We start from the raw sequence: 27,273 nt of genomic DNA on the forward strand, positions 1-27,273 counted from the left end.
CGTGTTTAGGGTATACATAATTTAATTTCTTCTTAATTTACAATTCTAGAGAGAGAGAGAGAGAGAGAGAGAGAGAGAGAGAAATCCAATTCATGAATATCGTCCTCACTTCTATAATTCTCACTATGTTTTTAGATATATAATCGCTAGTTGGATCGACTTGCACCCAAGGGTTGATACTCGCACGAGAGTATCTCTTCGCTGCTTCGCCCGTAAATCGCGTCTCGAGTTCTACGTGTTTTGTTGAAATAAGGCCGCCTCGCGTTCATACTTAATCGCATTTATATCGCGCGCCTGCGATTTGTTCATCACTGACGTAAGTTGCACAAGTGTGCAATATTTAATACGAGGTGTCCACACGTCTCTCTGACGTCGGATTTTATCGGAGCACGAGACCTTCGCGATTACGCGTCTCCCAGACCACACGCATCAATTAATTCGATTAATTAAAACACTCCGCGTAGGATTGGCAATCCGAATTTATTTGTGAAAACGTCCGCGTAGGAGACGACACTATCGAGTAAACGATCCGGGAGCAGACGTGCTTACGTAATTACGTTATCGGATGCCGGGCTGACAGCCGCTCGTCGAGCGCGAAATCGGCTTCCTCGTCTCGAGAATACTTGGTGGCACGCTTCAAATAGCCGTCGAGGAGCACATCTTCGGCTCACGGCTTCCCGAAATACGCACGGTAAATTATATCCTTCCCGGTAGAATCGGGCAGCTTACCAACGCGTCGCGTACCTCGCTCCTGACGGTTGTCTTCGTCGTGGTCATGCTGGCGACGGTGCACCGAGGAAGCCCTCGCATGAGGGAACTGATCGAACGGACGTCACGAATGACGACGACGACGATGGCGTAGAGGAGACCGGCTCAAGTTGGAGCGCTTTTCAGAATCTCGAAGTTACAATTGTTCAGATAACTAACTGTGATCGGTTGCGATACGTCCCAGTCGAAAATGAAGCTAGTTTGCTGAAAGTTGATTGTGGCCCACTGGCGTTCAGGAGAAACCATAATCAATTTTTAGCAAGCTGCACCATTTTTTACTGGGATAAATAGAGACAATTTTCTTCCATGTTTTTATGCCGCTGACGATTCTGTGAATCGAATAAAAGGATGTTTGCTGTTTGATCATCGTTAACAGATCGAACAGTTACAATTTACTTTTCATCATTTGTCATTCTAACAAACATATATTGCCTGAACAAATCATATTTATTCTCGTTTATTACATTATGTTTTCATGTTGAAGAAGTGTTGCTTAAAGCAGCAAATTGAAAGTAACAAATCATTTGTTCCCACTAGTTGGTTAACAACTCGGGGTAAGAAAGCCACATATAAAATGTATATCCTGATTAGTAGTGCTCGCGAGAGGTCCCCATAGTCCCTCTATGGTCTTCTACTGATCCTTAAATACGGACCAACTTTACTTCGTCCGTCCAAATGCCTGATTTCGATCATTTTATGAATAAAAATTGCTTTTATTATTTAAAACAGTGTATCATATATTTGCAGGAAACTTTATTCCAACTAATAACATATGACTTCACTTTATTTATTCGCAATGGGTTGAGTAATATTAACAGGAAATGTCGAGAAACGTATTCGACAGTTCCCAAATCAGTTTTTTCTACTTCTCAATTGTAATATCATTCCAGTTTAGATGAAACTCAGAGAAATTCAGGAAAAAGTGTCTAGATTTTAAATGAAATATCTTTCGATTCCGTTCCCATTGTTTCTCTCACGATAAATATACATACAAAACAAATAGCTAACATGAGCCTTGATCCAACTAGATCTCTCCAATTTCGCGAATCGCAGCGCGACAAGCCCGGCTCCAGGCGATTTCCTGTTTCTTGGGTCCTCCATCTACGGATATGGCAGCGCTCCAGGCTATCGCTCCCCGGAAAACGAGAGCCGCCGCGACTTTACGGAGAATCTCCTGGTTGGATGTTCGTTCCATCGACGCGATGTATGCGTCAGCGGGCGGACGAGAGTAGCCGCGACGAGTCGAGATGAGTCGGGCGAAATCTTTGATCAGAATGAGTTATCGCTCGGTTTAACCCCTAAACCGTTCCGACGGTGCATAACAGCGCTCTCGCACATCGCGCGCGAGTCTAATTGCTAAAATAGTCCCGCCTCCGCGGAGATGCCGGCGAATTATCCAATTTCGCTTCTGCAGTTAATCGTCCTCATTTTGCAAATCGCGCATGCCTGCAGCGAGACGCGGCTGGGCTGATTTTCCGGGTCTTATTTGTTTTCCGCGAAGATCGCGCGCAATGTTACCGCAGGCTAGACTAAATGTAGAGATGCAAACGCGGGCCAACGTCCGCGAGGTGGAATCCGAAGAGAGCGCAAGTAATATTGTAGTATGGGCGAGCGACGGACCGCTCATGGATTTCTATACATAGAACTGTAATAAAGTCAACGCTATTTTCCTCGAAATGTCGTAGAGAGAGAGAAACGGAATTGCCAGCGTACCTTTTGGGGAAAAAGATAAAAAAAGGGGGTTAATATGTCCCACAAAATTGGAACGGAGACCTGGTCTTTTCCTGCACTCTTTGGAGTTAATGGCGGCGGCGACACACGAGGAACACCAAAAAATCAGCCCGCACCAAAATCGCTCGCGCTCTTTTGTCCGCGCGAGGGGTCTTCGCACGGGCGAAGGTTTCCCGAGAGTGGTTTACATTAATCCGGTTTATGCAGTAATTCGTTATGACGACGAATGTGGAGAGGTGTGGCTGGTCGCCGCGGCGTCTCCCGGGTGTCGTATAGAACCGTCCTTCTCGGTATATTTAAGCGCCACGAGCTTTTTCATTTTTCACCGGTGCTCAATGTCACCGCTCAAAATAACGCCTCGTTGCACGTACATGGCGAACGCGACGTGCGTGCCGTTGCCTTTGCGTGAACGCAAGTGGCCCAACCCTGCGATGCGTTATTTCATCTTCGTTCTGTTTAATTTGAATGATAATTACATTCGTATATGCAAGTGATAATATATGTTATCATTGTTGCTTGTTCTGTTCTGTGTTATAATTATTTACTATATTGCGTCAGTCCCTCAGAGCCAAAAGTTGGACTCGATTTTCAATGTCTTCTCGGACCGACCACTTCCTACGATGGAACAACTATGTGTTTCTTAGAAGCTGAACTGATTGACTACACTTTTCGTGAATTTCTTAACTTTGAGCTCTTTAAGATGCTCAATCGGTGTATTTTTCATAGCAATGCTGTACTTATAATTGGTTCAGTTAGAAATATAGCACTTTAATCAGCAGAATCTTGCGGAAAGGATCAATTAAAGGGGTAAATTGTCTTTTCAGGCCAGAAAAGTAACAATATTCAGAAATTTATTTAAAGAAGACTGAATATGTTTGAATTTTAAATATGCAATTAATATATTTGCATTAAAAAATAATTTTTAATTATTCCTTGTATGGAAATGACGTCACATTATTTATTTCCTTTTTGCACGTATCTCTAGTTTACATGATTTATATTTGTACAATAATCCAATCAATAAAATAATAAAGTTTTTCATAAAATATTGTTATAGTTATTGTCTTTTAGGCCAGAACTTTTATTTTCCGATAATTGATTGTTGGCTTACTTTAAAGAAGAAATTAAAATTTTTTTTGTTAAAATTCGTTGCTGTCTTATTGTAATTAAAAAATATAAAACAAATATTGTATAAAAATATATTTAGTTAAAAATAATATGCACACCTTTAACTTTTCACAATTATCGTAATTATCAATAATTGCTTGAATCTTTTTTGCATATTTTATATTGCATATTCTGTAAATCACCAAATTTACTATTTTTATAATAACACACAATTTTTGTTTAGTCCGGATTTACAAAAAAATATTGTAAAAAGAAATACAATCTTAAGGTAATTTTTATTCGTGTATCTCTTTTACTAATCCAATCGGAAATATTTTTACTGATCCACTTTAAAAGAGAAGAATATTAAGCACTAAATATGTGTCCTGTGATACTAAAATTAAGAAATTTGCTAATCATCAGAGAATTATAGCGAGGATAATTCTTTAGCATGTATATATAACGATACATGAACGAATTGAGCAAAGTGCACCTGTCATCGAGATTGGAAAAGTTAAAAGGATATTGAACCGAATATTTGGATAAAATATCGCAAGAGTTCCAGCTTCCACTTCCAATTGCACGTGACGTCAGGCGAGTCTCGAGCCGAGGCCAAGTATTTTCAAGACCAGAGTTCGTTTCCAAGTAGTCTTTAAGGTTCACCGTATCTAGAGGTGTCACGTGACTCTTGAGAGTTTCAAGGGTGCGTTACTCACTCGCGCACAGTTGCAAAGAACTGGTGCACCGACCGCCGATCGGCCGCGATCGCTTTTTCCTCCCGACATCAAAACGACGATGATGACGTGGAATTACTCGACGGAGGAATCAATTCTCGCTGACGTCAGTGATTGATGGATTACACGCTACGTTAGAAGTCAGAGGCGAGGAACATAAAGAACAAAATGGATCTCGGTGATGCTGCAGTAGGTTATCAAGGAAACAGGGAGGAAGCAAAAAATTCATCCCCTTTGATCTTGAGAGATCGGCTTCTCTCTCTACAAGCTTCTCGCTCATTTCTCTACAAGATCGGTGGAAGTACGACGTGGTATTCGGAGTTTCATACCACGAGCTTAACTTCCACATTCGCTATCCTCGATTCTACAAGAGGAAAGTTTCATACATTTCATAATTTCATAGGGAAAAAATGCTGTTGTACCAGTAGAAATTTCTAACATTGAAGTAAATCTTCTTGATTGAGTAGCAATGGCATCAAATCTAATACGTAAGTCGAAACAATATACGATATATTGGTTTCAATGTTGAATCTATTGAATCAAGAAGATTTATTCCAGTTACGGCGATGTTGGCAATTTCTATTGATACCTTTTTTTGCTGTGTACTCGCGAGAAAAGGTGCGAGCGAGCACAGCAAGCATGGCAAACGAGCACGCTCCACGCGTCGCGGCTGAGACTTTAATTCGACGCTAAATACTTCCCCGCCTTTCATCCTCGAGAAGCGCGAATCGAGTAGAATCAGCGTCCGCGAGAGACAGCGCGTCTGCGGACGCGAGTACCGCGAAACGCACAGCCGCATAAATTAGCGTGCACGCGTGCGCCGGGCGAAAAAGGGATTGGCTGGCACTTAAGTGCCAGCAAAGTATCCCGCCCGGTCGCGTATAAATCGCCGCCCTCGCCCACCGGGGCGAATTTACATTTTCGCCGGGCGTCGAATAATTTATCCCAAGCGAGAGATTACTTTGTCGCCGACGCGCGAGAGCGGCGCGTGCGAGCAAAAAGGTAACGCATGGGAAGCGCGGGGACGAGGTAGAGGCCGAGGGGACCAGGGGAGGGGCCGGGGGGAGGGCAGGAAAGCGCGCGAGACAGGTTGGGGGTAACCTGCAGAAATTATTCGCGGCCGATCAAGCCCGCGTTCTCGGAGACGGCTTAATCGGCGATGCCGTGCACGCACCGTGGGAAGCAGCGATTAAGTGTGTGTACGGCGAATTTCGCCGCGGCGAGCTTCGCCGACTATAACTCGGGACGCGAAGGTCTGAGAGCTCATGAGCGAAGAAGCGACTTAGTAACATAGACTAGATTGCAGCAGATTCGAACTTCGCTAAAGGGCTGATCGTTTTGTCGTTAAGAAATAGAGAAGTTCCTTAAATGGGTGATCCTAGTCGAAATTTACTGTAGTTTTCAAGCAGTTACTGGATTTATTGAACAGTCTTGCACTCGTCGCCACCTCAACTGTACTTGAACGAAAGAAATCTCGTTAATGTAACGTTGGGCTCCGTATTGTTGATTATTTTGAGATTTATCATACAAACATAAATTTTTAGCACAATACAATTATTATTTCGAATAAAACTTTTCTTTGAAAAATCTCGTTCTGAAAGAGTTAAAATATATTGAGATAATCTTTATTAAATAATTAAAAAATATTTGAAATATTTAAAAATAAAATAATCAGTTCTGACATTAAATCGAATGCTTCTTTGAGCTTCTTTATGGAGAAAATAGCAGTAAACAATCATCTGCAGTATCAAGGTAAGCCAACAGCTTGTATATTTGGAGATCCTTCATTACCTCTTCAAGTTCGACGGAGTTTGCAGCGTCAATGTAGGATCAAAATTTTGATTCGGGTAAACTCGGGCAACAATATCGTATAAACTTTCAGCAAGTCCTTCTTCACATTTCCACACGTAGAAAAGGGCAATAAGTTACGATTTGTAGTATCAAAGGAGGATCCAGTCGGACATCCGATTAAATTTAATTAAATACTTCCGATCACAATGGTATTTCCTCAGATAAACCGATAAAAAAGTTACGAACCGATATTTCTCATTGAATGTTTCCTGATCGGATATAAAAATTCATCGGTATTTTGATTGTAAATATCCGCTTGTTAATTTTTTATCGAATAAGTTCTCTCAATGTATTTATTACAAATATACCGTTTAAAAAAGTGCCCTGACCATATTTTTTCGACGCCAAACATAATACTTTTAATTTTTTTACCAAAACTATATTATATTAATGTATTCAATGGAGTAAAAGTAAACGAGTATATAAAAATTCATATTTTGATCTGAAATATCCGTTTGTTAATTTTTTATCAGATAATTTCTCTCAGTGATACTCAGAATGATACTTGATTGTGTCTTGAACCAGAGTAGCTGTTTAACCTTTAAACTGCCAGAAAAGCCACATTTGTGGCTGCACAAATCTCAAAATTCTGCGCCACGTATATGTTACTTATATAGAAAAATTAAAAAAAAAAAAACCACTTTTTTAATGAAAAAATGCCGGCAGCCTAAAGATTAAGTAATTGAATAAGATCATTATTCATGGTAGGGAAAACATATGTTTCGTTATAACAAAAGAGTTAATGTAGAATCGAAATCTCGATTCGGGCAGTTTGCTGTAATAACATTGCGCGAAAGGTTTTTTTCATATTTTTGCTGAAGTAGGACAGTTCTTCTTCTCTTCTCCCTCCCCCTCTCTCTCTCTCTCTCTCGCTATTATTGTCTCGTTTTCTTTTTCAACGACGCGTCGCCGTAAAAAAGGGGAGCGATTTATAATATTACGTGCGCGATGACGGGATCATTACGCGGCTCGCGCGCATTACCGACGCGCGCCGCGCGCATAAATCCGTCGCGGGCTTCCACCCTCTCGCAATCCCTCCACCGGCAATTCGCGACTCCTGATTTATGCGTATGCGGTGGCCCGGCGAGAAAGTCCGGGTGCTTTGATGTTTGTCGAAGCAACGACATCGTAAAATAACGCGCTGTTTCGCGGAATCGCCGCTAACGGAGCGGCCAGCGCGTAACCTAGTTCGCGTCCGAATTAAATCCGCCAGCCGCCGCGATTATATTACATCGCGGTCATATTTCCGGGTGTGTTCGACGCGGCGAAAGAAGAGTCGCGCGGAACATTTATACGTGTATCTACCGCGTCGTCGTCGTCGTCGTCGTCGGGGATGCCGAAGAAACGAGGAGCAGATGCTCGCTCGCGCGAGCAAACCACCGAAATAGAAGCGAGCGATATTCGCGTTCGACATCCGACAAGATCTCGCCCCCGACGCCGGAGATCTGCTCGGTTGCATAATTCTCGCTTGTTGCGCTTGCTTTCGGCCGCACTTCGCCAGATTAATCGGCTGAAATCCAGCGTGGAGCTTTGTCGCGGCGAGAGAGATTGCCGGCGAATTCGTCGTTCACTCGGCGCGCCGAACTAGTCGCTTATAAAGCGAGATACAGCTTCGCGAGACGAAACGGGACGCCGCGGTTTCTGCGCGAAAGCGCGTTACGCAATTGATCCTGAGAGTTATTAATTCCTCCATCGATCATTCACGATCGTTATACTCACGTATAACGATTGCGAGAATTTCAACGCGTATACTTGGGAGTGCGTGTGTTCGAATAAACCGTGAAAACTGATCACCTTGCGGCTAACAGTTCCAAGACCATCACGCGCCGTTGTTGATCGTCCAGATCATCTCGCGTACGTTTATAAAAGTTAAAATTGCAAACAGACTCCTGGAACGTGCGCCTTCGCAAACATGTATGTGTAGATGTGAATATTTGGAGATTCTTCACGGTCTAAGCTATCAAAGTGTAGCGAATGTCATTACACAGAACAGGGCGAACTACACAATTAGTGGCACTAGTCTTAGTCATTGATATCCTGGAAGAGCTGGTTTTTATGCTTTTAAGGCTTTTCATACTTCTTGCCTGCAGTCTACACTCTCTTATAGTGAATCAGTGAATAGTCACTGATATCAGTTATGAGTATAGCACTGAGCACTTTCAGTGCTATATTTATAACTGCAATCAGTATATATTCACTGTTTTCAGTGATGTTTGACTGATTCATTTTAAGAGAGTACGGAGAGAATTTTATAGTGAAAGTTGTTATAGAATTTTGCAGCTGAAGAATAGTTTGACATTACGCAGTAATTGGCTATTCTCACTTAATATGCTACTTACATATTTGGAACTAAAATGTACTGTCGATAAATTCATCAACTCCGTGGTGTCTAGCGAAATTTACTATGTTTCTTAGCAAGATAGACCTTTTGATATCCCTGCATTACCATACTGAGAGAAAAATTATTAAAAAAATAGCAAATATTGATTCCGTGACTAATAACATATTTACTTAAATAAAAATTCTTCTATTAGAATAAATAATTACTTTGATGAAAAGTTAAGGTCTTGTTGAAGTTTTAAGAAAATGTACATTTTCTTATTAGAAAAATATTTCATATTAGTACCTTACATATTTAATAATATTTTGTATTATTAATAATACAAAAATATAATTGAATAAGTAATGTTACTAGTTATTTTACCGTTAGTTGTATATATTACTAATTATTGTTATACCCACCGAATAACTATATACAATTTCTTAAATATCTTTTTTCCTCTCAGTGTATAAATACAGTAAAACTGAAACATAGAATAAAAAAGAATTTATACGAAAAAGAAAAAATGTAATAAATTATCCGTGGTGTATGATTCCAAAAGAGATCTCCACACAACTGAGACTGTGTGAATAGATATCGCAGGTGGTAAGTGGGTTTTTCCAAAGCGTCTTGTTGAAGTTTTAAGAAAATGTACATTTTCTTATTAGAAAAATATTTCATATTAGTACCTTACATATTTAATAGTATTTTGTATTATTAATAATACAAAAATATAATTGAATAAGTAATGTTACTAGTTATTTTACTGTTAGTTGTATATGTTACTAATTATTGTTATTAGTTATTGTTATACCCACCGAATAACTATATACAATTTCTTAAATATCTTTTTTCCTCTCAGTGTATAAACACAGTGTATAAACACAGTGTTTTACACAGTAAAACTGAAACATACAATAGAATAGAAAAGAATTTATACGAAAAAGGAGAAATGTAATAAATTATCCGTGGTGTATGATTCCAAAAGAGATCTCCACTGAGACTGTGTGAATAGATGACGCAGGTGGTAAGTGGGTTTTTCCAAAGCGTCGGTGACTAAAGTGGCAGTGCCAATAATTGTGTGATTCGCTCCACGCGATCGAAACGTCAACGACCACCGATCGCTCGATGTCGCAGCGACGTGTATACGCGATGCGCGCAACGGCTCGACTGACAACAGGCTTAACGCGTTGCAGTCACGATAACCTCGTATACTTCAGTCATCGGGAATGGTCTCGCCGGTACACGCTGGTAAATCACGGTCGAATTTATTTACGTCAGTAGGTAACGGACGCGCCGTATCGGCGGCAGAAGGCAGACCCTCATGGCCGACTAGCACGATTCGTTCTCGTAATCGCTCCGCTCATTGAGAGCCCCCCTCGCGGGCGCTTTTCAGCCCGGCAGCGATTCTTTATGCCTCGCCGTAATCAGATAGACGTAACGACATCGTTTGTCATTACGGGCCAGTTGTAACGACTGCCGACCGATTGGCGCTGCTAGGATACATCGTATAACCCGTGCGCTGCACTTCCATGTCTCGCTGCGCCACGAATGTGGCGGCGGCGCGCGTCCTGATGGACGTCCGTATTGCCCGCGACGGATTATCGAGAACGGCCGCCTTATTAAATTAACCCCTCGCTTTATTTATCGAAGAGAACGGTGTACTTCGTGAAGGTAATTAATACATGATAATAATGGCACGAGAGAGATATGAATTGCCGGGGAGGCGATTCGGTGCAAGGAGAACGTGAGAAGAGGATAATATAGTGCAACGATCACCGCGTAAACATGGCAACGATATTCCGTGTGAGACCTAAAAGAGTAGAGAAATCAATAACTGAGACACATTCTAAAACCGTCATTTTACAAGGCATATTATCTTTTTGCTAATTGCTGATAAAAATTAGACCTCGCGAGCGACTTTGACGTAGAGGTTTATTACAGAGGTGAGAGTACTGAACAATTTTTCCTTACTAATCAGCTCTTTTAGTTTCTGATATTTTTAATAACTTTTTAATAAATAATGAATGCTGCAGAAAACCTTTTAAATGCTGCTCGGAGCAATCTCCTTAACAATATATGTCATAGGACATTCGTAAAATTTAAATTTTTATAATAATAACCTTACTTTTTTACGATTTTCATATATATATATATATATATTTGTGTTGGAAATTTTATAATAAAGAAATTTTAAGGACTTGATAGAAGTCGTGATAAAATTGTCAATCAAATATTATGTTGTAATATCTTGTCTATTTCAAGATCTCAATAGACTTTATATTAACACCGTTTATGAACATTAAAAATAAAATGTTTCCCTGTCTCGCACGTGTGTCGAACTAGATAATATTTAATTTCAATCGAACTAAAGGCTACTACACAGACACGACGGACATATTTTGTTTAAAAGTTGACGGTATGATTACAACTGACATTTACCACGCGATATCTACACGCGATAGTATTTGCTGGAAACGTAGGAATGTCATAAATTGACGCGTAAATGTCAGATATAAACCCATCCGCCATAATTCTCCGGCAGTGCAATTTCATCGAACCAATAAAAAAATCTCGCTAAAAAAGAGAGAGAAAGGAAGGTCAATTCGCGATATACAAGCTCGAGAGTGCATAAATTGAAACTACTCGAGCTGAAATTTTTGTCACTATATTTGATTAGAAATTTATCTCATGATCCTGATCAGGTTGATCTCAATTAATTATCTGGTTTGTACAAGGCGATGTTATCGGGTCCTGATAAGTCATGCAACGCAGCGTGACAATCAGGATCCATTTAATAATATGGATTATTGATAATTATAGGACCTTCTTATTAATCCTCAAAGATCCAAGCATGAATCCCATTTGAGTGAGATTTTCTCCTTCATAACATAGTCCTAAAAGACGCTCTTGATGAAGAGTTTGATCCGAATAAAAACGCCATTATATCAGTAAACTGACTATTGAGAAGTATGATTTTCTGAATGTATATGATTATGTACATTAATGTTTGCTCCAGCTACAGAATTTAATAAATCTCAATCAGTAGAACCATGATAATGAACATGAAAGCCAACCTTGTACTTTAAAGTGACCGATAAAAAAATCGAAAAAAAAAATTGTTCACTTTTTTGTGAGAAACCTTCGTGAGAAAAATTATCGTTTGATGGGTTGGAACAAAGAACACAGTTCTATTTAAGATAAATCGACAGTTCTAAATCGACAGAGAAAAGAGAATGTGTTTACTTTTTCTGTGAAGAACTTTACACAATTTGAGACGTCAACGATTTTGCTTTGTATACGATCGCTATGTTGATTTGACCAGCGGGAAAATCGCCGTTTAACAGGTTGGGGCAAAGAATGCAGCTCTATCTAAGGTAGATCGACAGTATATTATATCTCAATGGAATCATCACTTTGCCAACAAAAGGAAATTAGGAAGGACTCAAAGTGAATGTAGATAAGTATGTACACTGCGCTTTAAAAGGTTAACAATTGGAATCTGATAACTTCAGCTTGTACAAACCAGATAACTGATTGGGATCAAGCTGACTAGGACCAAGAGCGAGATTTCTGGCCGGGCAGAAATAAAAGTTTCGACTTGCGTGTGTATCTGCTTCAAGGGCTTTCAGTTCCCTCGACCGAGCGTTTTATCGCGCACTTGTCACCGACGGAAGACGCTGATATCGACAAGTACGGCATTCCGATATTGCATAACAAAATAACGCCAATGTCATAACGCGCGCAGCGAGCTGCTTATCGAGACATCGTATCACAGACCGGCAAGCCATGCGAACGAACGATCGAAGGAACGAACAAATGGACGGACGGACGGACGATCGTTTGACTAATTGCCTGCGTGCAGAGCACGCTGCGTGCCACCGTAACGGACCAGTCGGGGTATCTTCTATTAGCATCGGCTGGAGGCAAACGTTAAAAAGTCCGGCGGCGGCGCTCGCGATTAGACGAGACGAGGGCGGACGCGCGTCTCCAAACAAGCGGATGGCGATGTATCGAATCAAAGAGCGGACGGAGCGTGATCGATCGTCCCGCGGTTCACGCGAGTCACGTAGACATCGCTCGTCGGCTGGGGCGAGCGATGGCTTTCGCTTGGGGCCCTGAGCGAGCTCATTTGTTCCGTCTTCGTTTGAAAACCAGCCGGCCGCCAGGAAAAAGAGGGCGCTCCATGCGTCGCTTATCTCTCCCAATCGCCGAGGAAATTCGAGAAATTTTCGGGATTATCGGCGGAATTGACATCGGCAAGTGCGTGACGTGGGTGCACCTGTCGTCCTTTCAGAGGATCTCGAACTGCCTTTATTTTTATGTGCGCGTCGACGTGCGTCGCGCGGATCTTTTCCTCTTATATAAATAGGATAAATAGGACATAGGTGCGCGCGAGCCTGCAAGCTTTTATTTTGAGAATTCGCGATCTGGAAAAATACACGCGAGACTGTGCGAATTCTCTTTTCGTGTCCCCCCATCGACGAGTAATAAAAACGTCGCGTGAAAAGACGGTGAATTATTCTTATCCGCGTGCACCTACTCTTCTCTTTATAAATAGCTCCTCGCCAAGGATCCCCTTACGTCACTCGTTGAATATTTCCGAACGGCGAGAATGCAACTTCCGCGGTGACCGTAATAACAACAGGAACCGTAACAAGATGAACACGAAAGCGGGTAGAAAGGAGGGAGAGCAAGAATGAGAGAGAGAGAGAGAGAGAGAGAGAGACCAGACTGGTGAAAAGATTATTTTAAACGAAGCCATTGTGTCTTATACGGACGTAACTAGGCGCCCTAGTTCCTTCGGTCTGCTCGCGATTTTGCGCTAAAGACATACACGGGGAAACTGGGTGAAGGTTTCACTTCGTCGAATATTCTCACGGAGCATTTCCGCCTGCGCGATTATTATTGCAGCGTGGGCGTCTGCATGGTGCGAACTTTATTTCCAGCAGAAGTGCGGGTCCTTCGGCACCTGTTAAACAAACAGAGCCGAACAATCCGTCGGGCCGGCGACGGTCGCGAATAAGCGCGATGAGCGTGAACCAAGAATAACAATCTCGAGACATGTTACTTTTTCAAGCAGTAATGTGATTCACCTACATACGAGAAGATATTATCTCGAGAGAGGACTGAACAAACTTGCATGAAAAGGATGCCAAAGTAGATGACGAACTTCAAAGCTGTCGATAACGTAGAGCTGATTGTCAGTACGTCATATCAGACAACTTGACACGATCTTCCTTTCGAGTTTTCTATACAGGTCTTACATAAATGTGTGCGGATTTGTTTTGCTATATTAAGGATGTTAAAGTTGATGACGTAAATCGTAATACAATCACAATCATGCTATCCTCTTCATATTTCTTGTACATACAGAATTTACATAAATGTGTGTTATTTTGCCATATTCAGCGGAAAATCTAACCATGCACATAGAGATGTACGAATTCGAATCGAATCAAGTAAAATTCGATTCGATTCAAATTCGAATCCGAATAATTCGAAAATTTCGAATCAAAAAGATTCGAATACGGATCGCGCACATTAGCATTAACGAAGAACTATTAAAGACATCCAGTCTTACGGGAATTAGTACACGGAAAAAAGGTTTGCTTGAATTAACCAAATATCTGATCGAATACGATCCAGAAATTCCGATTAACCCGAAATTCCGAAGTAACCCGATTAATTCCGATTAATCCGAAATTCCGAAGTAACCCGATTAATTCTGTTTAAGTCAACCAAAAATCTTGTTAAACAGAATTCGGGTTTCTTCAATCGGAATTTCTGGATCGTTTATATTCGATCAGGTATTTGATTAATTCAGGCAAACCTTTTTTTCTGTGCATGACTTGAAAAGTTTGCTATATATTAAGATTTTCTTCAAAAATATTAAAAGAAGATAATGACTTCTAGATAAACTCTTACCAACAACTATTCAATCGACATATGTCGTTACACAGCTTTCAAGGCTGAAACTATTCCATACACGTTTACCGACTACATATTATATATCTTTTACCTTAAAATGAATTGATTTCACATGATTAATGTTATCTCTCTCATACTGAAATCATTATTTTCATGTTGAATTCAATGATTAAGTTAATCAAAAATTCTTTCAACGATTCGATTCGGATGAAATTTCATCGATTTATTTCGATTTGAATTCGAAATTAAAAATCTTTGATTCGCACATATATGTAGAAATCTTCCTGCAAATTTTTCCGATATTAAGCTTCCGAATTCAGATGCGAAGATACAGTAATGTTCTTCAAAAGGGGCAAAACTGGCAAAAGCGATTGTTAGAACACCATGTCAGATAAGTAACAGACGCGATCACGCCAAGTTCACTTCGTTTCCCACCCCCCAAAACCTAACCTAACCCCACAGCATTGTGAGAACGCTGTTAAAATGTACGTACATAAATGTAGATTTTTTAACATCCAACGTTGTCACAATACTGTAAAGTAGAATTAGATTAGATTTTTAGCAGAATGAGAAGCAAAGAGTACTCCACTTCATCAAAGATATACTTTTTAACTTTTTTTTTGTTATAACACATTCATATTTTTTAGTTTCTAACTTTGACAAGCCATATTAGTTATTCTTAGGATTAACTAAACACAAACCAGTCAAAAGTCGAAACCGAAGGCTATTTTCGGCTTTGACTGAAACGCTTAGTTGTTCCGCACATTGACGAGTCAATTCTAGGAGCGGCCGCGCTACAAGCTTTGACCATGACATGCACAAGAAACACGAAAAGAGGGCAGCGTGATCGTGTCAGTGCTTATGTGACATGATGTTCTGAGAATCGCCTCTACGTTACCGACAATGCTGGACTTCGTCATTCACTTTGGCATCTTGTTGATTATCAATACGTCCCTGTCACAACATCGTTGTGACGTTGTCGATCGTTAATCGTGACGTTGGACGTATGGACGCGCAGAAATTCAATCTCCAAGTATACAAAGCGTCGTGCTCGAAGCTATCACTACCTGTCGCTCCAGTTTCGTCCGATATTCCCACGGCTGGCTGGAATCTCGTAAACAGCCATCATTTCTCCGGGCCCACTATTTCCAGTGCCGATGTCACGTTCCCCAAGGCCTTATGGGAACCATTCGTCGCGACCTTCCGAGCGGGCTTGCACCCCGAGGAGGATCCGAGAGGAGCCGAGCCGAGCCAAGCCAAGCTAAGCCAAGCCGAAGATCGGTCGTGCATAGCAATCAGCCTTCGCGCGGCGTTTCGCAGATATATAAATGCTCCTCTCGGCGCTAGCTTGAGGAGAGTTAATATTTCATGCTATCCTTAATTGGTAACGTGAACGCACGCGGCGCGTCGAAAAAGTTCGCCGGCTAAGTGAATTACTATAAAACGAAACGCTGAGCAAACTATTTATGGCCGGCGTCCTTCGGAAATATCCCATCCCGCGGCGCATCCACGGTCATTAATTCGACAATTCGAGAGATATTATCATTATTCACGCGGCAGTATTAAATACTCATTAATTCCGTTGTAACAGGCGCGAGCCCGACTCTCGGCGGAGTTACGAATAGGAAATACCACGAAGGTCGTCTGGCACGTCGGAAAAGCCAGGGAAAATTTAACCCTCTCTCTCTTTCTATTCTGCTCTGGATGGTGGCTCCTTTCCTTGATTCGGGCGCAATTAGCAGTTGGACAAAACGACACACGGATCGCCCGATGATTCTTCGAAATGCTCTAGTCGCGCCGTTCAAACGACTAATTAAGCCGCGACCCTCTCAAGAGGATCACTGTATTCCGCGCAGCTGCGACGGATTCCGAGTAAAAGACGACGAATCGCCCGTCTCACCCCCAGAGTCCGGGGCGATTATGTTTCCACCGTGGTGGACAGCGACACCGAGTAGGAGGAGGAAAAGGGAATGGCGGGAGGGAAGGGAAAAGAAAAACGGAAAGGCGGCGAGGAAAGGACAAAGAAGCAACCAGAGAGGAGGAACGTCCCGGAGTCTGGCGACGCGCCAAGCCGGCTCGGGAAAAGCAGAAGGAGCAGCACGTGCTTCCGACACCCCGCGCGATTTCGTGAATCGTGACTGCCGAGACGCGCGTGTAATTTTAGTCCGCCCGATTGAAATTATTTCGGCACGCCGCGCGAAAGAAAGAGGAGGAGAGGGGGGAGGAGAGAGAGAGAGAAAGAGCCGCTATAAATTCGGCCGGCAAACGGAACGAAACGACGACCACCTGACAGTCGCGCGCCCATAGTGTTGGCGCGATGCCGCGGATGGCGCACGACGACTCCGGTGGCATGCCCGCGGATTGAACAGCAACGATCGATTTATGCACCCGCCGCTGTCGCAGCTTGACGCGAAGCGCGATTCCCAAGGATATACGAGTCGATTTTTCCAAGGGACACCCCCTGCTAACGACCCCCGCGCGAGCTGTCAACCGCCGCGACGCGTAACGCCCGTTCAAAGTGGATCGTTCCGTAAACTTTCGTTCCCACGCCACGGGGACTCCGCGTGTGAATTTCTACCCGTGTGTAGAGGCGTTCCACTTGCGCGAAGACATGAGACCGGCTGCAATATGCTCGAACGTGCGGAACTTTGGCGCGAGTGCATGCGCGAGACTGACTAGGGACCGTTTTCCTTTGTCCGGAGCCAAATAAGTAAATTTTGGTACCAATCGATAAAAAATTTAAGTATTTAAGTATTTTGAGACTGTAGATTACGTTTGCGAACTAGTCAGGGTTCCAGAAATTTGAAATTCTGCTCATTGCCGTATATGTTCAGTGTCTAGGTCTTTACTTTGAAGGTCTTTATGAGACCATGGCACCATTTTAGAAGAGTACCAAAATGATAATTAAAATTTATTCTTGATAATTTATGTGCAATTCGTGTAGTGCCTGACAGAAGCCAAGATATTGACTGCAGTATATACATTAGAATTCAGAAATCCGAGTACAGTCTGCGAAGTGACAAGTGGAGAGATTTTCAAAATCGAAACAGTACTCTCCCGATATGACAAATGACCCAGGTCAAAATTTTAATTATCTTTTGATATTTCTAGAAGGAGATATCATGATCCGTAAAGACTTTTCAAAGTGACCAAGTAAAGACAGTGAACACATGGAATAAAATTCCAAATTTCTGGACAAGTTTACAGACCTAATCTTCAGTCTCAGTACTTATTGAAACATTCTTTATCGATTGGTGTCAAAATTTATTTATTTGGCTGCGCAGAAATGAGAACGGTCTTTTGTGAGTGGAGTCTGGGAGAATCGGTCAAAGTATACACCAAAAATTTTTGATTTGTTCATTTTCTGTTGGGTTGATCTATAAGTTTGGGCGCGCGGAGTTTTGTCTAGTTAACATGGCATTTTGATATTGTACGATAATTCCATATAATTGGCCTTCTATGTTTAATGTTTTGACAGCTGACATTTTAAAGTATATTTTATACTTTGTGATATGAGTGATATTGTTCAAAGAAGTACAATCGTCTTTATTGCGGTTTCAAAATGAAAAGCAGTAATGAGTTTTTCTAGTACATGCTGTTTACTTCCGCAAAAATTATTGGAGCTTGGCTGGGATGTTTTGCCTCAACCATCCCATATTCACCCGAGATTGCCCCTTTCGCGATTATCACTTGTTTCGCTCATTACAGAATTCCTTTGACGATATAAATTTCACTTCTTTAGAAAATGTGAAAAATCACTCGGAAAGTTCCTTCGTCGAAGAAGCACAAGTTTTACGGGAGGGAAATTATGAAATTAAGTGAAATTAAGTGAAAGATTGTCGAATAGAGTGGTTCATATATTATCGATTAAAATTGTAATGAAAAACTTAAGAAAGGCTCTATGATGTACAATTTAAAGTGAAAATATAGAGGGTCTATTAGAGCAAGCGTTGCGAGGAAGTAAGCATAAATATATATATAATAAAGAACATTTATTCTATAATTTTGAAGTAAAATATTTCGATTTTACATTGGATCCTTATCAATGCGAATCAACCTGTACGGAAAACATCTCTCGTTATAATAAAGCGCATTATGTTATTTATTGTGTTACATTATTGGTATCACGCATGCCATCTTTATTTGAAGAAAAATATAATTAAAAGACACAATATATTTTACTTGTTGAGCAATTTCCTCCAATATAATTTTAAAATAATGATACGATGCTGCAACGTGCCATCTGTTTCGTAGAAAAAAAGATTGTGTGAAGGGAACAGTATCTCGTCCACAAAAAAGTTAATAAAATTGACGGATGTTCTGAAGTTTTCTCAGAGCTTTCCCTTCCGAGAATCCCAGACGCGGCTTTGCGAGCGGGGATTTCTGTAGAATTACTTCTAAAATAAATAGCGTGTGTCTCTGTCCGCGTGACGAATAAACGTCTCGCGATATAAAATCGCTTTTTCGTGAAACTTTTACTGCCGATTTATGCCGACGGCGCAGTCTCTCTCGGCCCGAATAACGCGAAATAAAATTCTCTCGCGCGGCGGGTTTCAAGAAACCGAAGCAGCTTCTTCGCGCGGAACCAGCTGCGAACATTGAAAACGAGTTGATCTACGATTACTTTCTAAACACATAATTTTCGTCCTTTTTTTCAAGGGGCCGCGGAGCATTGCCCGCGTGTGTAACACGTTTGAATAATTGCCAAAGCTGCCGGTTCGTACGTGTCTATAACGTTTGCTTGCAAAACAACGTCGTAAATACTCCTACTAGCGATACTACCGCTGTTCTATTACATCGAACGTTTTGCCAGAGTATTGAGCAATATAAAAGTACAACCTATCTTGTGAGGATTTATCTGTTTACGATGGTACACACGCACACACAGGGATTTAGAAATTTAGAATACATAAAGGGAAAAAGATCTTACGTATATCAGTGACGAGAAATTTATATATAGGTTGTATCATTTTAATTGCACATCTCGCATATCTCAAAAACAAGACACGTACAACTTTTCAGAAAAAAATATATCAAATAAAAATTATATGGTTTTAAGGGAAAAAGACAATGGTAACATTTACTAGAACTTGAAATGACTTGGATTGGGGAAATCTGTTAAAATCAATTTTAATTTTTATAAACGGAATCACATGGTTTTGCTAATATAAATCAATTTTTCTGATCATTTTACGTATAGAAATGCTGAAGTAAAATTATCGAAAGGAGTTAATATTTTCCTAATACATTTTTTATCTTATTTTGATACTTTTCTCAATACAAGACGTGAAATATCTCGTAACATTCATTTGTCGATAATCTCACTTTAATACTTTTCTACGTAGAATGACAAGTGAAATCAATCATTGTAAAAAGAAACAGAGAAACTTTAAATAAAAGTTCCGTTTCATTTTGCTGATTTATTAATGCATCAGTGCGCAAGTTTTAATATTACTGATCGATTTCTCTCATAATTCTACGTACAAGTATGTTTAACTGGAGGTTATCGAAAAGTGAATATTTCATGAAATGTTTTATATCTTGTAGTGAAAAGTGTCTGAGTAAAATGTGAAATTTTATATCTTATATTGTATAAGTATCAAATAAAATCTAGATGAAATTTCTCGGTTATCGAAAAGTGAATATTTCATGAAATGTTTTATATCTTGTACTGAAAAATGTCTGAATAAAATGTGAAATTTTATATCTTATACTGTAAACTATCTAGATAAAATTTAGGGGAATTTCTCGGAAAATATTAATTTTTCGATAATTTTACCCCGACATTATAATACGCGCAACCAGAGGAATTTATTTTAATTAGAAAATCCATATAATTGCATTCAAAAAATTAAAGTTGACTTTGATAGATTTTTCCAAAATCATTTCATGATCAAGTGAATATATTACTACATTCCTTTCTCCATGAAACCATACAACTTTTGTTTAACATATTTTTCGCTGTAATATTTTATTTTTGAGATACTTGAAGTATGCAATTAAAATGGGATACCCATAAGCAGAATCTCAACGAAATAATTAAAGCTGCCATAAATATTTTGGACAAAATTCAGACTAAAAACTTCCTACACGGATTTTATATCACATTATGTACAGACATTGTATAATAGGATTAAACTCCAGACGCGAAAGGATCAGTACTTATGAACATCGCTGACTGAACAGCGATGAAAATTGCTTATGGACGCGTCGACGCGACATGTCCATAAAATTTCCCCGTCGAGTTTTACGTGACGTTGGACATCACCACGTAGCAAGCAAGCAGCTTACGCGGTCGCTGCGAAATACGTATGTGCGGCCAATTTATTTGCATGTAGCTGCTGCTACTGCGAGGTCGGAAAAAATGTCCTCTTTAAAGCTAACAGGACCAAATCAGAATTAAACATACTACATATTTAGTACTACTTATTTTATACGCTTATTTTGTACTAATTTGTACCACAAAAAGAACTTTATATCTCGTACCGTTTTGGAAAAAAATAGTGGCGCTGTTAGCTTCATATTAAGTCAGTAAGATCACAAAAAAAGAAAAATAAGGACATAAATAGAAAGATCCGAATTATATATATAAATTATATCACTAAAAAATTTTTATTTTGCATTTATTTTGAAGCAACCCCCGATTGATTCCACCCCTTATTGAATTCTACATCTTAAGAAGTATCTTTCGTTATCAGTAGCATTTTATTATATTACTTTATGCACACACATAAAGAGAGATAGAGATGCTCTCTCTGTCACATAAAAGCTGTATTTGACGAGATTCCAAATGAATGCAAAATCTAGGAATATTGTATGGACTCCGTCCCGAATTAGCTTATTAAAATATCCCGGTTATCTACTCGATGCATTACGGCATTACGGCGAAGAGAGAAATCCCCGAGTTTTTCCGGTGTTCACGGCTTTTCAGAGGCGTGACAGCTCCGATAGCGCGCGCGCTTCCCTTGGTGGATGAAAGCACGGAAAAACATGGAAAATGAGAAGTTTTGAGAACGATCCTTTGTACGATCATCGTGTTATTTCGAGATACGGGAATAAAAGGGATCACCGATCGCGTCGTTTAATGCGACCACGGGAAGAAGTCGGAGTGCGCGATACGCCAATGTGTTGTCGACGGGGAAATTTTATTTTTCACGTTCGCACGCGTGTGTGTGTGTGTGTGTGCAAAGCGAGCCTGATTTCTTGCAGCTGCGGGAAAAACGCGAGCGCGCGTGCATCTCGCTCTCCCGTGTACCGATGGCGTGACCGGAGGCACATAAATTTACAGTTATAATGGAGCTAACTTATTAAACTTGCAAATTGCAGTTACGCGTAACGCCAAGTTATTAGCGAGTCGAAAAGTCCGGTGACTCTAGTTGCGCTTAAATAATACATCGCGATTTCGTTAAATCCCGTCTTCCATTCAGTCTTAGCGTGTTGCGAGCGTTTCCCTGAATTTAAAGCTATTACATTAAGAGAAAAGGGTCTGAGAAATATATATAGTAAATATTTCTTCGGTGTGAGCACTAATAACCTGTTTACTTATACCAAAATAAAATATTTTTCAAATAAGAAAATATGACTTCTTTTAGAACTTTTTTCAGAGATGATTTACTTAATTTTTTCCTTAAGGATAAACATATCAACAATAAAATGCTAAATTTTTATTTAAAAATAATAAAAATTACAAGTTACAAATTTTTTTGCAAAAACTCACTTTTTTTTAAATCGCGAAATATAATAATTTTTTTTAATATGAAATTTCTTTAATTCTAATATAATAATTTTTTTTAATATGAAATTTCTTAAATTTTAATGCCAAAAGTATATAAATACTTTCTATAAACATTAAAGTTAATCCATGAATTTCTTCAGAATTTTAGCAAAAATATTTTAAAAGATACAGCTGTTTGAAAATTGCCATGAGTGGCAACTACCCAGTGTATACGCGAAGGTTGAAAAAATAAGTATACGAAGGGTTAAAGACCAAAACAATAACAACGTTCAAGGTGAGGTACGTATCCAAGCATTGATATTTTTACTTTAGAGCTAAAATTTCGACTCGACAAACCATTCGGATCAAACAATAAAATTATTTAGAAAGCCAAACAATCGTACTTGTCGATTGAAACAGTAGTTTCCTTGAACCATCATCAAATGACTAAATTTGTTTGGATGCAATTTATGAAATGCAAAGAAATTTTTTTCTCCATGTAGTCAAAGAAGTTCACCGCAGAAATAACTTTGGCGGACTACACAAGGATTTAAAATCGTAAATCGCCCCGTAAATCTGGCGCGAGGCTTCGCGGTATTCTTCTTGGCACGCACACACGCGTATCAGACAGGAGGTAAAACGAAGTTACGTGGACCCGCTGAGAGCGCGCACGCAGGCATTAAGCCGGGTGTACATAGGGAAAGGACTAATACCTCGTGTTCAGCAGTCATTAACGTCCTTGGCGCGGCGAGTAATTCCAGGTCTTTCTTCAATTTCAAGAGCTAATGCGGGAATAATATTCACCCGGACACCGCCGGACGGTGATTAATGTCCCCTGTGATTTTTCACTACACCTAGCCACGCTGATTTACATCTACTACGCGGATCTAACCACCTCCTGGCCAGACGCCACAATGTAAGACGAGATTTATGTCACCGGAGATATCCATCCCCGACGGAATGAAATCGTTAAACTTCTGATATTTTACTCAGATTGGGCTGTACGCAACGCGACCTGATAAATGAAATTTTCACACAACTTTCCGTCAGCAGTTCACAGGGTTGCGCTACATACATATATCATTGCGGAGAGCGCTCTCGCGACGCGATTAATCACAGTGCGCGCGAAGGAAGCCTTTACAAGAGACGCGACAGGGTAATGTTTCACGCTTTTGCGACTCCTCTGGGTAAACAGCGAACGTCAAACTACTGGGTGGTCCATGGTGGGCCCGCGGGAATAAAATTTGTCCCATCTCGACTACACATATACTTGTTACTCCAAGAAAGCGTTGTATCAAACCAACAGAAAAGACACAGAAAATTGATATCCGAGCGACCCGGGCAAGGGAGCTGTCTGACCATCGGTCCAGGACGCCCGAGTCCTTCGCGAGTCTCCTCCTGCGCGGCTACGAGGAGCGTGAAACAATGGCTCGCTAATGGCGCGGTAAGACTGCATCCGCGGCGCAAATGCAGCTGCAACAATGCAGCGGTACCGCAATAACGAACGCATTGTTGGCAGGCGCCGCGCGACAAAGAGCCCACATTATGAGCCGTATTAACATGTCCAGGCGCATCAAGGCGCCCTCTTAATAATTTACTCTCTCGAGGCCCGAGACCGCGGCTCGATCCGATCCGCGTCTGCCTACGTGTCGCTCGTTACCGTTCCGCCTTCCGCTGTGTCTTGGCGCTAAGCTGCCACCGATGCGCCAGAGAAACCGCGTGCTTATTTCGCCATGCGCGAGACTACACTGAGAGAAAAGACTGGTAACTATAACAAACTGCATTTAGTTACAGAAATTCGTTGAATCCTTAGTAACTAATACTAAATATGATAATAATTACCAAATATTTAATAGATCGGGAGTATGATGTAATTGCATTTACAGTAACATCAATTAAATAATTTAGTAATAGTTACTTAATGTTAAATATTTAATATGAAATATATTACAGTTATGAACAGATATTTGATAATTGTTATGAAATTGTTATATCCTATGTAATAAAAGATTCAATAGGTACGAGTCCTATTTTGTTACCAGTATAAGTATGTTTTGTTGCAGCACAACGAAAAATTCATTCATTTGCAGCTATTACATCGTTTCAATATCTATTATTATAGATGGTTGGTTGAACCTACCAAAAATTTTGTAACTATTACAAAATCGCTTATTTTGCTCAACTATTCAATAAGTTTTATTTACCAAATATATTCTGGAAGCAAATAAATTTTACTTCTGTCAAATAAATAATTTATTTTACAGAGCTAAATTAATTAATAAATATTGCTATAGCTTTGGCCCGCTATATTTACGTCTACCTTTTAATAATAGTAACCAAATTTTGATAATATTTACTAAATCCTTCTCTCAGTGTAACCGTATCGCGATACTCAAACATGGTTGCATTGACCGTCTGTATATTGTGCACCGAAAAAAAAGATTAATAACCATCAAACCTGGGTAGTAATAGTTACCCAGATGCTTTGGTGAAATAGTTTCAACTAAGCAGGTAAATATGATAATTTGACAAGTATTAACAAATAAACTTAGCAAGACTTGTGGTATCTGTTGCTAAGACTTGATGACTGTTACCAACTTGTCGTACGTATCAACAAACAATTTATTAAAAAGAACCATATTGTTTAGTGATACTTATCGTATTATATGATAAATGCATGAAATGTGACCAAACATTTTGGTAATAGTCTCAATATTTAGGAATTATTACTTACATTATTTACCGAACCATTTAATTGGTTCAACTAAATGAAGAATTTATTTTGCTAATTATGTTATAATTATTACCAGATGGTTGGTAACTATTACTATATTTGATACTAATTATATCAAATATCGCATTGAAATGTTCAACCAGAAGCATTTCTTAACTATTACAAGACTTTTTTTACAAGACTATTATAAAACTCGGCGATTTGGACTGCAACGTTATCTGTGACGCTTATTGATTTAATTGACAGCGTCATTTTTATCGCCGACTGACATTAAACAAGACAATTCAGAATGAGGAATCATACACACGCAATTTATCTTTCTCTCGAGAATATAAATTAGAAATACTGAGAATAACAAAGGTCACCTTGCACCTCATTTAACTGCCATTATCCACTTCCAGGACATTCGAGTCCTCGGGCGTTTCGAGTGATTTAGATTTCATCTCAAATTGGTTCCTTTCAGTTCTCGGGTAACTGTTCGGTGTACCAATCTCGGAGCAATTTGAAGGGATTTTGACCGGATCAAGAGTTCTTGAATAACCTTATAATTGCTTATTCTCTTCAGACGTTTATCGTAAGGATTACTCACCTTCGTACATCTGCGCGTATTGCGGGAATCCGGCGGCTCTTAGCCATTTGCATGCCTCTTGCGCCTCGATTTCTGCAAAATTATAGAATCATGAATTAGCATTAATTACGGAAAAATTGCAGAGAAATAATAAATTAGCAAAATTACAAATTAATATTTACATTCGAAGTGAAGACGATATGCAAAAAATAGAAGAGGCTGTATGGCCTCAAGGATATGTTGCTCATTTGCTTTTTTTTGTATTTATCTTGAGAGTAATAGTGAATACAAAAATTGCGAAATGGTCCTTTTATAGCATAAATATTTCTTCTTGAGTTTCATTAAAATTAGAATAATATTACAGTTAAGAAATAGAAACAGCTTATTTGATAATAGTAAAGTAAATTTTCGAGCTTCTCAAAATTTTATATTAATATTCTCCATCATGACTGAATAAAATTAAGCGATGTGTTACTAGATAGAATGAAATTGCAAGTGTATAATATATTCTGGTAATAAATACGATTTTCATTCATAAAATGATTGAAATAGAACATATGGGTGGACAAGGTAAAGTTGAACCATAATTAAGGGCAGGACGGCTGTGGAAGTCTCTCGTGGATACTCTAGGACTATTAATCAAAATACATATTTTATACGTGGCCTTCTTTACTTTGCGTTACTGGGTAACTGAATACGATATCAGGACAAGTTGGCTATGTTGTTGCATGTTCGTATTTTGATTATTACAAAACAAAATATACAGTTAACTGAGTCGTGGTAGGTATTAATACATAAAGAAGAAGGTTCTTTCTATTATATATCTATATGTTTATAAAACAATTAGTTACTTTGAAATTGTAACTTTGAAATTTTAAAATACATGGCCCAGTCTCCCCTAAGAAGCCTCCTCGCCATTATTCAATGGCTTCACCTTTGTAAATGCAATCAAAACATTTGCAAGAAACGATTCTCGAAATTGACTGGAAAGAAAGAGCACGATGCAGGAAGCACACGCGAGATTTGTCGGAGAAAAATCGGCCGGAGGACGAGAAAAGCGTCTCCTGGAAAGTCGGTCGCCCCGCTGAGACGAGAAGGACGAGAATTCATAATCGAGCGCCGGGCGGGATCGCATATCCGCGGGGCGATAAAACGTGGGTAGCCATCAGTATCGATATCGCTGCGGCGGATTTATCGATTCCCTTAGCAGCGGGTAGTCCTCGCGAATGAACGGCCGATGTCTTTATTTTCCGCCTCCGTGTCGGAGAGTATCTCACCCGCGGCGCGCGGCAGCGCCGGTAGTTGAATCGATGCACCTTTTAGTTCGCTCTTCGATTAATCTGCGGCTCTTAGAACGCCATTAGTCGCGCTAACAGCGCGTAACGCTCGTATTTCATCTATCGAATTTATGGCGCGTCTCTACACAGCCACTCATTCGTTTGTTTTTCTTAATTTGAGAGGTGAAAAATTCGAGCTCCCTCTCTCAAACATTTCAAACGCCTGGGGAGTCGAGTGTTCAAATATGTACAGTCTAACTTTTAGATCAGATCAAACAGTGTGAGTTTTGAGATTTGGGTATTTGGGCATGACGTCTGTGTGTTTACACGAGACTGGTAAAAAGCAACGATTCGGAAACCCTGCCATTTGTAGATTCAGTCGTTTCGCAAGCGCGTTTCGAAGTCAAATGCAACGCGACAACAACGACATCATTGTGATGCTCGTTCAAGGGGAAAAAAGCGATGAAACTGAGCTACGGGAAGTCACGCGAGGTCGACGACACGAATTTACGTAAGTAGCCATGCGTTCATGTATGTA

At 40.0% G+C, this 27,273-nt stretch overlaps 1 protein-coding gene across 3 annotated transcripts in view; it reads right to left on the bottom strand.

Annotated features, from left to right (window-relative positions):
• LOC116849096 overlaps positions 1 to 27,273 on the bottom strand; it is a 431,109-nt gene that overhangs the window by 67,422 nt on the left and 336,414 nt on the right. For all 3 annotated transcript variants that reach the window (XM_032825896.1, XM_032825895.1, XM_032825897.1), the window contains one exon: positions 25,480 to 25,551. In XM_032825896.1, coding sequence (XP_032681787.1) covers positions 25,480 to 25,551 — 72 coding nt within the window. The remainder of the gene's footprint in view (positions 1 to 25,479; positions 25,552 to 27,273) is intronic.

This window comes from Odontomachus brunneus, unplaced genomic scaffold, assembly GCF_010583005.1.
Source record: "Odontomachus brunneus isolate Ranch 3 - 2012 unplaced genomic scaffold, Obru_v1 Obru_scaffold_106, whole genome shotgun sequence".
NCBI classification, from domain to species: Eukaryota; Metazoa; Arthropoda; class Insecta; order Hymenoptera; family Formicidae; genus Odontomachus; species Odontomachus brunneus.